Below are 17210 nucleotides of genomic sequence, written 5' to 3'. Positions count from 1 at the left end.
TTCAAAGTCAACGAAGTATAACCACTTCAACCTTCACCACTGAAGAAGTGCTCACAAAATTATAGATTTCAAAAGTAAAATTAAATATACAACATAAAATAAAGTAGTCGTGTACGTCAGAGACACCAGGGAATTAGCTACAAGTGAATAATATAAATAGGGTAGGTGAGTGGGGATATATTGATATTGCGCAAAAATTTCAAATTTTCATGATGCTGTTAGCTTTGTTCAAGTGGCAATTTTACATTTCAGGTTAGAAAATCACTGACACATTATTGTGCTGGGCTATGTTTGGTCAGAGACGTTTTTAAGCCCATAAGGACGTTGGCTTGGTTTCTTCTGGCTGTACCTCATTGTGCCATGTGTCATTGTTTGATGTGCCATCTAGTGGTGGCTTGGTAGTATTGCGGAGGTCGGAATCTGCTCAGTTATTAAAATTCTGAGCGTATTTAAATGCAACCTTTTGAACCTTTCGAACCCGGAACAACAACAGTCTGAAAAGTAACACGCATTTCATGTACAGTACTTAAATTTGTGCATTGCAGTAGTTAGGCGTTTGTTTGTTTTTAAAGCAGTCTGTGTTAACAGTTTTATCTCCTTGACTGTGTTTGGAAACAAAAGTGTTGGACATAATTGCACTGCCTCTTAAAGTGTTTCTCCATGGCTTCCTCTGCTCGCATAAGACATTACATGCATGATAACGGACCATTAATTTTGGATGGCGGACTAGCAACTGAACTGGAAGCGCAAGGTGTCAAACTACAGGTGAGACATAAAAAAAAAATCACTGCATTAACTTCAACTTTTTACTTTTTAGGTGGGGTTGCTTTTTTGAAAAACGCTGAAACTACTACCTTAGACTAACTGACCATGATTATTCTTGCATTTTTACAATATGCAAACTTTGACTCTATGGTTACAACATACGTCTCAAGAGCTGTGTATCCATTGTCAGCAGCATTAACTTAAGTAAAGTGAAAGTATTTAAGTATAGTCAGAAATTTTAATCATAAAAGTACCCACTATGCAGCCAAAATGTGCCCAGTCCCTGTTACATTATTATATATAATTACATATTCTTTATTATTTTTATTATTAGGCTGTAACATGTTAGCTTCATTTTATTGTTGTAGCTGGCTGCATTAAAACTAAATTTACTAATTTTAAATAGTGTTGGATGACTTAATTTACTGTAACAATGCATGTACGCCCATTATAGGTTTAAAAAATCTTCATCTGCAAAGTAATTAGTAATAACACATAATTGTAGTGGAGTAAAAGTATTACATACATTTAAATATTCAAATGCATATAAATATTAATTCAAAGATTGGTCCCTTATATAGAGACATAATATGTCTTCGTGTATCAGTTCCATTAGCAGACATCTGAAAAATGTATTGGAAAAACTGGGAAAAGTATTTCTCTATTAGTCAAACACAGATTTTAAAAGCTAGAACTGAAATAGCTATGACTGTGTGTGTCTCACACACCTAGGGAGATCCTTTGTGGAGCGCCAGGCTTTTGCATACTAATCCCCAGGCCATAGGAGATGCCCATTACAGGTAGGTACATGCACAATATTAGAGCTACAGAGATTGGTTTATTAACTGAATGCAAGTATTTAGATAATCGATTGAAAGTTTAAGTATTTTTCTTAACATTCTTTTGTTCCAGTTTCTCAAATGAGCAAATTTGCATGATCTTAGATTGAGAAGTTTGGGGTTTTGGACTATTGGTCAAATACCTGTAGAAAAATAGTTTTTAAAATATGACCACAGTTCATAGATGTGATATATCGACAGGTTTCTCCTCAGTGGAGCTGATGTTATCACAACGGCTACATACCAGGCAAGTATTACAGGATTCATCAATCACCTGGACGTGAGCTCTGAGTGCGCCAGAGAGCTGCTGATGTCTGGAGTTCAAGTGGCCAAAGACACAGTCGAGAGATTTGTCTCTGACAGTCCCCCAACAGGTACAAAACTATATAGTCTTTGATCTTTTAAAGCTGTGAAACACTGTATCTCTGTAAGCTATGATGCTATTTCATTATGTTTTAAATCTTTATCTGTCAAGGGCAAAGATGTCCCTTGGTGGCAGGCTCTGTTGGACCATATGGGGCCTTTCTGCACAACGGCTCCGAGTACACTGGGGCTTATGCAGAGGCGATGAGTATTGAAGTGAGGGACTCTCAGCTGCTCATATACTGGTTACATTAGAAGTAACTGTGCATGCTGTGTGGAGATGACAAATAGAAAATAAAGCTATGATAGCAGAATGTTGACTTACATTTTGACTTATTCAATACTCATGTATTTATTAACATGTTCAGTGTTGGTTATGGTGATGGTGCATCATGTATGTTTGCTTAGATTTTTTATAGATACATTTTCTGTAGAGTTAGGTGATAACCAAGGGTCTCAGGAGTCTTTTCTTAATTTTTTTTCTCTTCCAAGGAGCTGAAAGTTTGGCATCGGCCGCAGGTCAACTGTTTAGTCGCAGGAGGAGCCGATTTAATTGCTTTTGAGACGATCCCAAGTATCAAAGAGGCGGAGGCTCTGGTTGAGCTGCTCAGAGAGTTCCCAAACTCTAAAGCCTGGCTCTCCTTCTCTTGTAAGGTAACCATTGCTGATAAACCGTATAACCACTGTTGGTTCGTTGTTAACTGTTGTGCAGTGTTTGAAAATGACGTTTTGGTCCAAAAACACTGTCAGGATGGGAAGTGTATATCAGATGGCAGCCCGTTCACGGATGCGGTGCAGATTGCGACTAGATCCACGCAGCTGGTTGCTGTAGGAGTCAACTGCTGCTCACCAGAGGTGGTGGAGCCGCTGCTGGACTCTGCCAGGTCTCTGCTGAGCCCAGACATGACCTGGGTAGTCTACCCCAACAGTGGGGAGGACTGGGACACTGAGCAAGGGTGAGTCTGTAGTCACGTAGTTGTAATAATAAGATCACAGCTTCAACTGTCGCTGTGTTTTCAGTGTGACGTGTCAAACTCTCCTTTTAACAAAACACTGGAAATCTTTTGCTCACCGTGCAAAGGTTCTCAGTCATCCAGGTCATAGTTTTCCAAGTAGGGTTAAAATTTAACCTGGATAACCTGATTCTATTTAACAATACCGTCTCTTGTTTAGAGGTGTAGTTAATCTTTCTTTATCTTCTATATGTTGGTGGTAAAGTGTAACTACAGTACATTCTATAATGGTAAAAAGCAAAACTTCACTGAATACAACATTTAGTTGTTTGTGGCCAGATGGTGAGTTTTTAGATGGAAGTATCATTTACAATAACCAGATTTAAAATAATGTGAAATGTACACATGAACCAAATTATGAGAAAATTGGGCCCCAGAAAGGTGCCTGCTTCCTCTACCACCATAGCAGCCCATCTCCCCTGTGTCAGTCATCTGGCTTTTTTAATATCAGTTTTTGGATGAAAATCAATTCATATGATGCATTTTTAAGGATTAAATTGCCCACAGTATGTAGTACAGATCAGTCCCACCTACACAATTAAAAATGCTTACAAGAGCAAGCAATATGAAGATTATATGAATAATAATACAATAATATTACATTATATAATAGCATAACACTCTGAAAGGAGCACATCCTGCATAATGAGTACCTTTACCTTTCATACTTTACTCTTTTGTAACTTTGTGGTATTGCTACTTTTGCTGAAGTTAAGGATGTGAGTACTTCTTCCTGACTGTTCCATGTTTTATTTTTCCATACAAAAGTTGGCTAACATCAGCGAAAGCACCAGCAGCAGTACCTGAACTAAGTCGCACATGGATGAGGCAAGGTGCGGCTTTAATAGGTAAGGTGAACTGTTTTCTCTCGCTGCCATTTTTGTCCTGCTTTTCTGCATTTTCTCTGACGAGTTGTGTCTTTGCCCTTTAGGAGGATGCTGCCGCATCGGTCCCGCTCACATAGCGGAGTTACGGCGACAGTTAAAAGGAAGTTGCACGTCTCCAGCCTCTGCAGTGTGACTGGACAGAAAATGTGATGGTGTTTGTTGCGATGAATAATGTCTGTTTAACGAGGTTATAAAAAACTTAATTTATTGGAAAAATGAATAAATAAACCACTACATCAAATGACACAATGACATCTGTGTTGGGTCAGAAACAAATGGCACCACAAGAGGTGCAAACAGAATCGTGGCTGTACAGAAACATGAAAGTAACCCATGCAGGCTTCACTTTCTGTGGTTTCACATTTTGAATGGTTTGAGGGTTTCCACAATCACGTCTGTACAGCTCCCGTCTCTTAAAAATTGGGATCAACTACACGACAGACTTCCTGTACGTTTCACAAAGCACAACAAAATGTCAGCTGCTTTCACAACACTTGGACAGCATTTCCACTGAACTAACAACTGTACACCAGGTGCAAAACAAGCCCACTTTACCTGTACAATGAATTATGGAAGTGTGTTTATCTTCGAACAGAATTTAAGCAAATGTGTCGATGTCACGTTTCCTAGACGGCATTAGTTGAATGTAATGTGCACTCTTCCTGTACCACTGCAGTGAGTTTAAGATGATGCGATATAACCATAATTAAATTAAGATGTGCGTGTGATTAGTAGTAGGACGACAGAAAATAATCCTGTAGTGTGTAGCCTAATGCCCTATTTTAGTATAAAACAGGGATGGACAAAATAACAGAAACGCCTTACAATACAGTCGCCGTGAAGTTAATACCCAACAAAGCTTGTGTTGCAAGTTTTTTAAGAAAGAAGTTCATTTTTGAGGCCGTAGTTCGATGTGCTGTTAAGAAAATGCCCTGTCCCCTCTTCATATTTGTCAGTGTTACTTTTTTGTGTTTTCCATATGTCACCCTGATTTTTAAGACTTTCCCTTGTTTGCAACTGATGCAATGTGTGGAAAACATAAAAACAGTTAGCGTAAGACCTCTAGTGATGGACTGCTAAATGGTGATTTACTGTGGCTCACTCGTTTAGCTGCCGTTATTGTTATCGATTTAAAGTAGTTGTTGGTGTATCATTCGCAGATGCTGCTGAAGGACAGAAAAGCGGCAAAAGGTTTCAGATTTTCAGGTTACTTGATTTAAAGCACTAAAAACTACAATATGGCCCGCAAAATGACGGTTGAGTTGAATCTACATCTGATAGTCTTAAAAAACATTCATTCATTCATTCACCAATACGAAAGTATCAAGTCTATATTCTGTGATATTCTATTTTTTTCTAACGGTCAACATAGCCCATGAAAAGACCACAACCAACAATGAATTATAATTTTATTTTCAGTTAATCCGACATACGTCCTGCTGCCCTAAATACTCATTGGTGCACCAAATGTGTATTAATCCGCCACTGAAAATAGTCCCTGACAAATGCACTATTTCCTCTGGTATTCGTAACATTTGCTAAAAACTACAGTGTCCAGCTATTTTTGGGGCTATAAGTGATTTTTTTTTATTACAATGTATTTCATGATCATAAAAACACTGACAATGTGGAAGGGGGTTGCTTATAGTGATGAACCTACAGAGAATTATCCTGCAAATCTGTAGCACCTCTTGGCGTTATGGAGCTTTATAGTAGCTCTGGCTGCAACTTTAGTGTTTTGGTACTACCTGCTCCGCACCAAATGCCAGACAGTCACAGTTAGCGACTAGTTGAGCATTTAGCAGCTAAAGAGCCAGATATTTCCCTGAGGAGTTGGTAGAGACCAAAACCAGAGCTAAAAAGAGTGAATTAAGTGAATATTACACTCCAAATGGATGCCAATGCAACTGTTTGCTATCAAGTTCACCATATCAACTTTAAATGTCATAACATGTTTCTGTTGTCCCCGAGTGGACAAACAAATCAGTTATTGCATGTTTAAAAATTAAACTATGTGTTTAATGATTTACATCTTCAGTGGTTAGGATGGGGTTAGAAAGTCAGAGAGTACTGAGAGACAGTCCAACACATTGTTGGTTTTGGTTGTTTCATGGGCTTTGTTGACAGTAAAATATAGAACACCAGATATTATATTTAAAATGTATCCTATGGCTACTGTACTGTATTATAATGTTTGTTATTTAACCCCCCTGTATGTCCCAATAAACCTTTTCAGTCTGTAATGTCTTCATCAAGATCGCTGTCAGGGGAGCTCCTCTGTCTGTACTCTGTAGAGTTGGACAGGCGTTTCCAGCTGGTGTCTTTCTGACTTCCCATACTGTGTGAGCGTCCCAGGTAGGCCAGGCGCTTGGATGACGTTCTCTCCTCAGTTTCTTCGGCGACGCTTCCATGGCCCCGCTCTGTGCCGGAGTGGTGGAAGTCGTGGCGCAGGTTCTCCAAATTTAGAGCCCAGGGGCCGAGCTTCTGCCAGTTCACCCTCTGGAAGGCCATGATGCAGTGCAGGTTGCCACCCACCTGAGAGCCAGGGAACATTTGTCTTAGATCCAGAAATGTTAACATGATGAGCAACATTTACTTGACCAGGCGTGACATGGGGAACCTTTTTGGTTTTGCGGCGCTGAATCCCCCTCTCTGTGTGACGAATGTCCAGGTATTCTGGATTTTGTGTGTTGAGGTCAGTCACAATATCCAGCCATCTGAAAAATATAAGCTTGATGTTAAACAGCTCAACTACAGTACATGATAAAATATTGCTGAACAGAGGCAGAACTTAACTTTTTACAGTGAATAGCTGGGTGTTTCCTACTGGGTTCACCAATAAGGATCCAGTACTCCATTTCATTTGTAGGTAGAGGACCCCTTTGCACAAAAAAAGAACATTTTATGAACTCTTAAGGGCTGACACACACACACACACAGACACACACACACACACACAGTTGATCAATGGATACGTCAGTCAGCATTCAAATAATTCAAGTCAATTGTCAAAATTCTTTTTACATGAGTTCAAAACTCTTTGGATTTTAAACTCCTAGTGGGCCAAAACAAGACACCATTTCTGACACAACAACCAATCGATTAAAAAAAAAAAATCATCAGATTAATCAATAATGAAAATAATCAACTGACGTGACCAACCTATAAGCCTTTGCTGCTTTGAGCGGCGTGGCTTCAAAGCCCACCGGGCAGAAGTAGTGGTTCTGGCAGTGGTAAATGTAGGCCATAGACTCATCCTTCAACCCCTGTGTCAGTTTCATCAATGCTCCTTCAGCTAAAAAGATTTGGGTGGTTATCACTTTTGTTTTTATCTCTTTATGAGTAGGCGTGCAGATGAGTCAGACAGCCGAGGGGCTAACCTGTTTCTCCTGCTGTCTTGTGTTTTCCATGCGGTTTGTACAGAATGTAGGAGCAGCCTCGCACGCGGAAATTGTCGTTGATTTGTCTGAACCACCTGTAAGAAAAACACACCGATTACAGAGCTCCAATAGATGTCCAAATATAAGGTGCTTATTTAAAATGACAGCACGAGCAGTTTTGCGTACCGCATGAGAGTAGCATTGCCAGTGAAAGGGCCGAACTTGATTTCTTCAAAAGGCGGCTGAAAACCCAGAATATGCAGAGCCTCCTCCTGAGAGATGGGTGGAAGACTAGCAATGCAAATAAATATACACTTATAATTATTATGTTATTACTTATATTTATTAAGAAATCTAAATGTGTCTCAGGAGCTGTTTACATGAAGTCTGATAGACAACATTACGTGCTGCTCACCTCCCTGCGCCCAGAGTGCTGTACAAGAAATTCCAGCAGGACACCAATGAAGAGATTCCACATGACGTCTTGTACTGTGGCCGACTGACGCAGTACCTGAAGCAGGAAACAACCAGAATATACAAATCCGCAGAATAAATTCTATTACATTGAAAACATATTGGAACTTACAGCCCCACAGGGAAGCTCACTTCACTATGCTTCTCTTTAAAACTACTGAGGCTCTAAATATAACACTACCATCTTCTGAGGTCTAGCACTTTTCTCTGTTTGATCTCCTCCAGTGAGGCGTGAGGAAGGACATCTTGTAGATTTCGGCTGGGTCTGTCTGATGACTTCATCTTCTTTGTGCTGCTTTTCTTCACATTGCCTGAAATACAGCATCCGTGTTACAGGCTAAACCGGGTGGTCCACCAATTAAAGATGAGATAAATTACATAATGGTTTGTGGTATTTAAAACAGGAATGGCAGCTTCGGGTGAGGGGAAACAGCCAGTTTAACTTTCTGTGTATACATTTATTTAACATGCTTCTTACTTGTTCTTATTTTTCTAGTGAGCACAGCATTGAAGTCTGTGGTATCAATCTCCCAGGCCAAAATTGGCTTTGAGTGGCCAGAGGATACTTCCACCATGTCACAGTCCCCATCTGATCCTACATGGGCCCCTTCCGGCTGGCCCGCACTGAAGTCAGATGAGAGTTTGGGTTTCAAAAGTGATGGCCCATCATCCTGCTTGTTTGGGGCCACGTCCCTGGCTGAGTTTGGGGGACAGTACACAGAAGCAGCCTGGTTGAGAAGAGCATAGTCGGAGCAGACTGTGTAGAACTTCTCACGGGAGTGTGTGACCGGGCAGGTCCACTGCAGGTGGAGCTCGGCACTGGAAGCCCTCCTTACTCTCGCAGCGTCCCGGGCGAGGGAGCTGATCAGGCCGTGATCCTCCTCCCCATCGGTGGGCCTTTGCAGCCCTGACGGCTCTGCTGGCCCAGGTAGGTTTGCTCCTTGACCTTCTGATGTATTAGGCATTGAACAGCCACTTAAATGATGGATGACAGAATTAGCTGAGGCTGCTGAAGTAATGGCTGTCTTTTCTGGGGATGAAAGGGCAGGCATTTTAGAGACACTACAGAGATATTAAAAGGAAGATGGAGGTGCAGTGATAAGAGACTCAACACGGTGGACTCAGGGAACATCTGACCACATAAACAATCTTTGTACAACAAGTCATAACCCTGAACTACTGTTGTAACCTACAGCAACATTAGACAGCATCACACATTACCTTTAACCCACAATTAGTCACCCATTATGTAAATAGCCTACAGTGGCTCTTATTGCCTGCCTGTATTTAGCTGCAAGGTTACTGAACATTAACTAACATTACACCTGTAAAGCCGCTGTAGGCGAGATGAACACACAGCTAAAGATATCAGTGCCTTTTATTGGAGTTAGCAGATGTAAACACGCCCAGCTGTTACGTTATTATTATTATTTTTTAAATCATACCTTGTGCAATGTCTTAGGACCAAACGGGGCTGGGAACTGTCAAAACGCCAAGCTAACCACATATCACTGGACCTAGGTACACATTAGCTTGGGGCATGTTAAAGATGAAGGATAATATATCCGAGACGTCGTCCTCCAGACCCGAAGCCTCTTCCTGTGCAGGTTTAACGGACTGAACCATTCAGAGCGGGAACCGGCGTGTCCAAAAACAATTAAAGCTGAATAATAACATAAAGACACCAGAGAAAATAACTAGGTGCAATACAAAACACATTTTACGTTTAGAAAGTCGTATTTTAATGTTTTATATGAAAATTGCCTTAAATATACATGCCGCTGTCTGAGCGCGTTCAACCCGCCTGAGTAAACCATGGACTGATCCTACAGTTCAAACCAATCACGGGAGCCGACTGCTGTGGCTCTTTAAACCTGACTTCACAGACACAAGGTAAGTCTGGTAATCTGAGTGTACTTTACTCATTTAAAAGCTAAAACAACAAGTGCACAATGTTCTGACAACTTTAAAATAAATAAAAAAACAAATACTAAAATATCGACTTGTTACCACAGCAACGTTTAACCACAAAATGATCGAGTTACATAACTCTTGCAACTTTGTAGTCCTTAACATTGGAAACAGAAATTGTGTTTCGTTCTTCGTCTGTGTGCCCTAAATAGTTTAACTATAAAGTTTTCGACAGAACAGTGATTCCACATCAACCTGTGATCAGACAGACAGGTTGTATTGGATTAAATTCAGGTTTTATCTGTAAATTGGGTATTTCAACGCAGATCATGAGATATCTGATCCTTAAGATTTGCTGCATTTGGGTATTTACATTTTGGACCATTTGAGAGGTGGATTTTGACATATATGGACAGCCTAGGCTTCATATCTTCCAGATATTGTTAAGATCCTGATTAAACTAAACTAAAAGACAATTATGAAAGTGTGTATGCGAGTGGCAAAGGGGAAAAGCAAGGTGAGCGTTAAAGCAATTTGTGAGTAAACACTAAAATAAGTAGAATTAAAATGATAAGATAAGAAATAACCTACCTTGAAATAGGGTATCTCTAAGAATAGGGTCAAATATTTTAAAATAGTGTAGCCTGTCCCCACCACAGGTCTGTAGCAGACACTGAGCCGTGTTATACTGCAATTTATCTTCAGTTGGGTTTTAAAAGTTATTTAGTTTATTATTTAATAATAATAATTTATAAAAAATAATTTCATTGTGAACATACAATTGAATGCTCCCTGGGCAGAATAGCCAGTGTTGATTCTAATGTATTAAAACAACAAATCAGAGAATGGAAATACCTCAGTTATTACAAGATCCACAAATAAAAACTGGATTCACAAAACTAAATGTTGGGAAGATGCTTTTCATTCACTTGAATAATGAATTTCATGTATTCACAGATATTTTTGTACTTGTGGAATTTGTCTGTGTATTTGCAGATCTATTCCATATTTGCAAAATATCTTTCTGTATTTGTGGAAGGTGTTCTGCAGCAGTGGTTCTCAAACATTTTCACATCAAGGACCCCTAGACCGACACAAATTAGACCCATGACAAAATTCTGTCATTGTGTTACTGATTGATGGAATTATAGTAAAAGCAAATCATTCCCCTTTTTGCCCAGGACCGCCTGGAACCCTCTCAAGGACCCCTGGGACCCCACTCTGAGAACCACTGTTTTACAGAATACACATTTACAAAGGGATTGTCAATCTGTTCACACGAATAATTGACAAATCGATCTGCATCCATTGGTTCTTATTCTTCTTAGCTGTGTGTGTGAGTGAAATGGTTTTGCCAGCAGAATTCACTAGCTTGTTTATTCTCTGCAGTGCTCATTTGGGCTTTCTGTGGTCTTTCTGTGGTGTTGATGGCCATCAGGCATTACCTTACCAACATGTTTTGCTTCATGTTGCATTATGACAATTATCTTCTGTGCATTTAAACTATGATAAAAGGGGGATTGTTTGGGAGCAAAAGCTCTAAAACATGTTGCAAGTACAACACTGTGCATGGTGTCACAAATAAATCAGAAAGCAGGCTGTACAAATCAGGTGACCAAGCAATGTGACGACACACACAGCTTGTACAGTACAGGCTGATCCACACAAGGCCTGATTCCACATTGGTGAAGCAAGTAATGATGCATTGCTCTTTTTCTAGAAGGCTTGAATAATACAAATCATTCGATTTGTGCCTTTGATCCATATAAAGGCAACATTGTAGAACTTTAAGAACACATAAAACCTGGTCACCGGCAAGCTCCCAGCATTCAGACAAAAAATGTAACGAGACAAGACACAAACACAAACGCACCTGAGTGTCCATTAATGTTTTCAGGATGAAGAAAAGTACCCGCGAAGAACTCCGGGTAGCTCCTAAAGCCAGTAAACCCTTGGCTGAAATCTACTGTAACCAACCTCTCGAAGGGAAATAAGACTAAAACTAGTAAGTCTAATGCCAGGAGCTCGATGTGATTGAGTATCCACAGCCCCAGAGAGAGAAGCAAGTGTTCCTTCATTTGAAAAGGCAAAAGCACAGCCCCTGCCACAGAGGAACAACAGGCAGCCAGTGGGGGAAAAAGTACAAAAAAGGCAGGAACAAGACAGAAAACAAACATCATCCAGATAGACTGTTCCTGGAATACAGAAAGTTACTGCCTTCCATGAGCAGAACAAGTCTGATTTTTCTGCAGACTTGAACTGTAAAATGGAGCGAGGAAACACAGGTAGGCAGTGGAAAAAATGGGGAAATAGGCAAACAGGCAGCAACACACACAAAATAACTCAGTTACAGTTACTATTTTTTAAATGAGTGTTCAAAGTTCCACCATGCTGATAATCTTTTTTGTTACAATATTTTAAACATACTGTGTTTTTTTTTTACACATTAGGGGCAGGGTTAACAGTGACTTTACTTTGATACATGATAACATGATGGTCACTGCAGATACTTTGCGCACCGTATTAATCTAGTTGTCTGAAATTCAGACCAAACAGTCTTTGAAAGACCTTACGGATAATTCGGATTGTGATTTTGGGAATGTGAATTTTACAGAAGACCATGGCAAAGAAGCAGGTGATCATCGACACCGACTGCGGCATAGACGATGCTCAGGCGATATTAATGGCCTTGGCCGCACCCAACATTCAGGTCGTGGGCGTGACCTGTGTGTTTGGGAACGCAGCAGTTGAGAACGTGTGTCAGAATGTTCTGAGGGTGCTCTCTGTCTGTGAGCGTGAAGGGGTAAGCTTACTAAACCTTTTATTATTATATACCTGAACAGATATGGTCTGATTCTTGTGTTGAAGTAGATTTAGTGAGATTGGCTTTTCAACACGTTCTTCAACCTAAATTATAAAATAGCACGTCATTTCCTTGTCAGAGGAGCCATGTGAGTGATCTATCTGTCAACAAGCCCTGCTCAAAACTGCACTCAGCAGAACATTTGTCTGCAGATTCCAGTGTTTCGAGGTTCTGGTGGTCCTCTGGTTGGAGCCAGTAACCTACTTAGTGACCACTTTGGAGGTGATGGACTTGGGGGTGTGATTGAAGACAAAGACCCACATTGGGAGGAGAAAATCCAGAGCGAGCACGCGGTCAATGCAATGATTAGGCTGGTGACTGAAAACCAGAAGCAGGTGAGAAACCTCCCTGTGGCCTGTCTGTCATGTGTGGCTGCTCTCCACTAAAATGTGCATCCCACAGGTATCCTTGGTGGCCCTTGGCCCGCTCACTAATCTGGCATTGGCTGTCAGACTAGATCCATGTTTTCCCCAAAAGCTCAAAGATCTGTACATTATGGGGGGCAACAAGGAAGGTAATTCCTCCACATGCTTACAGTGTTTGTTTTTTAAAAAAAGGCTTGTACAATTTGTTTTTTGTTTTTGTAGGAATAGGAAATGTGACCCTATGTGCAGAGTTTAACCTTGCAATGGATCCGGAGTCTGCCTATGTTGTTCTGGAGGAGTTCCTCTGCCCTACATACCTGGCATCGTGGGAATATTGCTGCAGAAACTCACTGCCCTGGGTAAGAAGTGTGGTTATGATGAGCTATATAGAGATTTATTTCAGTAATTCCATTCAAGAAGTGAAACTTGTATAATGTATACATTCATTACACACAGACTGATATTTCAAATGTTTATTTCATTTAATTGTGATGATTAAAAACTGACAACTAATGAAAATCCCAAATTCAGTATCTCTGAAAATTAGAATATTACTTAAGACCAATCCAAAAATAGAAATGCTGGCCAACTGAAAAGTATGAATATGAAAAGTATGAGCATGTACAGCACTCAATACGTAGTTTTGCCTGAATTACTGCAGCAATGCTGCGTGGCATGGAGTCGATCAGTCTGTGGCACTGCTCAGGTGTCATGAGAGCCCAGGTTGCTCTGATAGTGGCCTTCAGCTCTTCTGCATTGTTGGGTCTGGCGTATCGCATCTTCCTCTTCACAATACCCCATAGATTTTCTACAGGGTTAAGGTCAGGCCAGTTTGCTGGCCAGTTAAGAACAGAGATACCATGGTCCTTAAACCAGGTACTGGTAGCTTTGGCTCTGTGTGCAGGTGCCAAGTCCTGTTGGAAAATGAAATCTGCATCTCCATAAAGATGGTCAGCAGCGGAAGCATGAAGTGCTCTAAAACTTCCTGGTAGACGGCTGCGTTGACCTTGGAGCTCAGAAAACACAGTGGACCAACACCAGCAGATGACATGGCACCCCAAACCATCACTGACTGTGGAAACTTTACACTGGACTTCAAGCAACGTGGATTCTGTGCCTCTCCTCTCTTCCTCCAGACTCTGGGACCTTGATTTCCAAAGGAAATGCAAAATTTACTTTCATCAGAGAACATAACTTTGGACCACTCAGCAGCAGTCCAGTCCTTTTTGTCTTTAGCCCAGACAAGACGCTTCTGACGCTGTCTTTTGTTTCACAATCCTCTCCAGGGTGGGGTTATCGCTATTGCTTGTACACTTTTTTTCTACCACATCTTTTCCTTCCCTTCGCCTCTCTATTAATGTGCTTGGACACAGAGCTCTGTGAACAGCCAGCCTCTTTAGCAATGACCTTTTGTGTCTGGCCCTCCTTGTGCAACGTGTCATGGTCGTCTTTTGGACAGCTGTCAAGTCAGCAGTCTTCCCCATGATTGTGTAGCCTACAGAACTAGACTGAGAGACCATTTAAAGGCCTTTGCAGGTGTTTTGAGTTAATTAGCTGATTAGAGTGTGGCACCAGGTGTCTTCAATATTGAACCTTTTCACAATATTCTAATTTTCTGAGATACTGATTTTGGGATTTTCATTAGTTGTCAGTTATCATCATCAAAATTAAAAGGAATGAACACTTGAAATATATCAGTCTATGTGGAATGAATGTATACATTATACAAGTTTCACTTTCTGAATGGAATTACTGAAATAAATCAACTTTTTGATGATATTCTAATTATATGACCAGCACCTGTAGCCCCGCTATATTTGATGTTCAACATCAAACTGATTTCACTGATTTAACTTCTACAGGAGTTCTTTGAAGAGTTGATCAACCAGGATGCACCTGCTGCAGGCTTCATGAAGATGATAACATCTAAATGCTGGGCTTACTCCAAAGAGGCTATGATGAAAAAGAGAGGTGTGTACTTTGGATCTGGCTTCGTCTCTTACGACGCTTATGCGATGGCAGCCTGTATTGACAACAGCGTGGTAACAGAGAGAATCGAGTGTCCTGTCCGCGTGGAGTTGCAGGGTTCGATCTCCCGTGGCATGCTGGCACTAGATCGCACAAACGAGCTGAAGAAGAGCCACAGCGTGTTTGTTTTGACTAAATGTGATGTTGCCAAGTTTGGTCAGTTACTCATGGAGTCTGTTAGACAACCTTGTAAGAAATAATCTTTTTTTTCTGCTGCGGCCTGACTCTTGGACAGAGCCACTTGACGACAATGTAGCCAACGTTTTCCAGCTTCACATCTACTGCAGATTGTTAAATTCTCATCAGTTTGTCGGAACCAGCTGCAAGGGAGAGGTTTTGCGCGCTGAATTAGAGGAGCATTGCCAGTGAAATGTGGAATATTTTAAATGCCTAAATTAAAGAAGAAATACAATTCGCATTGCATTTTCTCTTTAATAAGTAATTGAATTGTTTTCCAGTGCAACATGAATGTTCCATGTCACATTAAAATCAAATCACAAAACCAGAAAACCAAGAGAAAAGGTGTGTGTCATTTCAGTGTAGTCCAGCAGAGGGCAGCATAGACCTGCTAATATTAAATGCAAAGCATTGTCTTTAGTTCTCATGAGGAGATGCAGGGGAGCTTTTAATTTTGCGAGAGTGAAACATATCAAAAAGAAAATAACATCAACTGCAGGTGGTCACGTGGGTGGTCATCGCGGACAGGGTCTGATGTGAACCGTGACAGACACCCTTTTGCATTAAAACACCTTCCTGTGGGCTAGCCAGCTGGAGAGAAACTACTGTTGACTGTACATTCAGTCACAGTGGGGATTAACTGTCTGCAGTCTCAGTTCCTGTTCTCATCTGAGACACCACGATGGTGGTACGAGCTACCAGATGCCATCAGAGCAGGGCCGTCCCTCTCTAACTTCAAGAAGCTCTTAAAAACTCATCTCTTCTGTGAACACTTCCTCTTATTACACCTCTCACATGCACTTCCTGTGATCCTTTTTTCATCTCCATACAATTATCTCATGTTGATTGCACTATTTGATTAACTTTTACTTTCTCCCCTAGGCATTTATCCCGTAATAGTTACTATTTATTGCTGCTCTTACTAGTAGCCTGTCTATTGTTACTTGTAGATCACTTACTGTATTTATGCTTTTATGTTGTTCTTCAAATGGAAGTTGCCTTGGATAAAAGCATCTGACAAATGAGTAAATGTAAACACAAATGTAATTATTGTTTTATTAAATTAATTTCTTTGACTCAGTCAAAGTTTAGGTTCAGCTTTTCATTAAAATTGTACATCTGAATTACAACATTGAAAAAAATGTCTTTAAACAGATGTTGTATTGTTGATGTAGGAATAGACATTTTTCACAGTATTTAATAGAGATCAACCAGGCCTATATATCGTCCACTATCAGTTTATTGCAGATATATCGCTATCTTTGCAGGCATACGTCTGCCCATAAGTAACAAGAAAGTGCTGTAAAGACACAAACAAACAAATTGACTAACTAACTAACTAAACGGTCCATATAAAGATGTTTGTTAAGTTTTAATTTTTAAGAGAAATTACAAATTTCTTTTTAAATTCAAACTCCCAAATATCATTATCATCAGCCTCAAAAATCTATCAGTGGAGCAATAGCAATCAATAACTTTATTAGAGCCCTTTCCCCTTCCTGTTAGGTGTTTCAGCATCAAGACCCTGATATTGTGCACGTTGTCTTACCGGCTTTCTGAATCCCCCAACTCCAACAGTCATCTGTAATGTTACGAAGCTAAGCAGCATACAAGACTAATAGAGATTTGTACCTTGTACATAGAGCCCTGGACCCCTCTCAGCCACAAAATAGACCTCTTCTGCCTGCGCAGGTGATTCTAAACCAGACCTTTCCTCAAGCTGTGGATCTCCACTGTAAATCTCACTGACTGAATTTGCTAATATGTGGGGCAGCAGCAGGCCCCCAGGGTTTTGTGCCAGCTTCACCCAGGATGTCCGGTGCTTAAACGACCCATAGACAGACCCCCAAATCTGGAGCAATGAGCACAATACTGGTGCAATATTAGTACTTGCGGAGTGTGGTTGAGGCGCAGTCCCTGTTTCAACAAATACAACCAAAAGGGTGGGGAATTATTTTAGAGGAGCAATTTTGCCACACAGGGTTTACAGAGTTTGATTTTGAACATGTGATGAAGATAACAGAGGAGTAGATGCAGAAAAATGAAATCACAAGCTGGGACCACAAGGAGAAGATACCTAGTTTGTTAAGAGCAAAAAGTGTGAGAAATGATAATGATATATCATCACAACTTGTTTCTGCTGGT

General features: G+C 40.5%; 3 protein-coding genes across 6 annotated transcripts; 2 read left to right on the top strand and 1 right to left on the bottom strand.

Annotated features, from left to right (window-relative positions):
- Nucleotides 1-461: 461 nt before the first annotated feature.
- On the top strand, nt 462-4111 carry zgc:172121 (uncharacterized protein LOC337599 homolog). The gene is made up of 8 exons (XM_038716660.1): nt 462-765; nt 1498-1565; nt 1806-1978; nt 2080-2183; nt 2460-2621; nt 2718-2923; nt 3749-3828; nt 3912-4111. Exons 1-8 carry the CDS (start codon nt 661-663, stop codon nt 3998-4000), a joined length of 987 nt encoding a protein of 328 aa, XP_038572588.1. The 5' UTR covers nt 462-660; the 3' UTR covers nt 4001-4111.
- Nucleotides 4056-9335, bottom strand: LOC119901149 (basic immunoglobulin-like variable motif-containing protein). Its single transcript, XM_038716657.1, has 10 exons — nt 9167-9335; nt 8200-8751; nt 7903-8032; nt 7663-7758; nt 7434-7538; nt 7248-7342; nt 7030-7162; nt 6664-6747; nt 6488-6584; nt 4056-6402 (listed from the first exon to the last, which is right to left on the bottom strand). Exons 2-10 carry the CDS (start codon nt 8684-8686, stop codon nt 6100-6102), a joined length of 1530 nt encoding a protein of 509 aa, XP_038572585.1. The 5' UTR covers nt 8687-8751; nt 9167-9335; the 3' UTR covers nt 4056-6099.
- Nucleotides 9336-9495: 160 nt separating this feature from the next.
- Nucleotides 9496-15398, top strand: si:ch211-201h21.5 (uncharacterized protein LOC555526 homolog). 4 transcript variants are annotated; one of them, XM_038716662.1, is made up of 6 exons: nt 9496-9614; nt 12247-12435; nt 12648-12830; nt 12898-13009; nt 13083-13219; nt 14723-15398. In XM_038716662.1, exons 2-6 carry the CDS (start codon nt 12253-12255, stop codon nt 15086-15088), a joined length of 981 nt encoding a protein of 326 aa, XP_038572590.1. In that variant the 5' UTR covers nt 9496-9614; nt 12247-12252; the 3' UTR covers nt 15089-15398. The 4 variants fall into 4 exon arrangements, with proteins under 4 accessions (XP_038572590.1, XP_038572592.1, XP_038572589.1 ...); XM_038716664.1 differs by lacking the exon at nt 9496-9614 and adding an exon at nt 10633-10968; XM_038716661.1 differs by lacking the exon at nt 9496-9614 and adding an exon at nt 11106-11637.
- Nucleotides 15399-17210: the final 1812 nt, after the last annotated feature.

This window comes from Micropterus salmoides, unplaced genomic scaffold, assembly GCF_014851395.1.
Source record: "Micropterus salmoides isolate LMB-PRFRI ecotype aquatic unplaced genomic scaffold, ASM1485139v1 Ms_hic_scaffold_13, whole genome shotgun sequence".
Taxonomy (NCBI): domain Eukaryota; kingdom Metazoa; phylum Chordata; class Actinopteri; order Centrarchiformes; family Centrarchidae; genus Micropterus; species Micropterus salmoides.
Note: the sequence above shows the minus strand (reverse complement) of the source record. Positions and strands in the feature narration are given on the sequence as shown.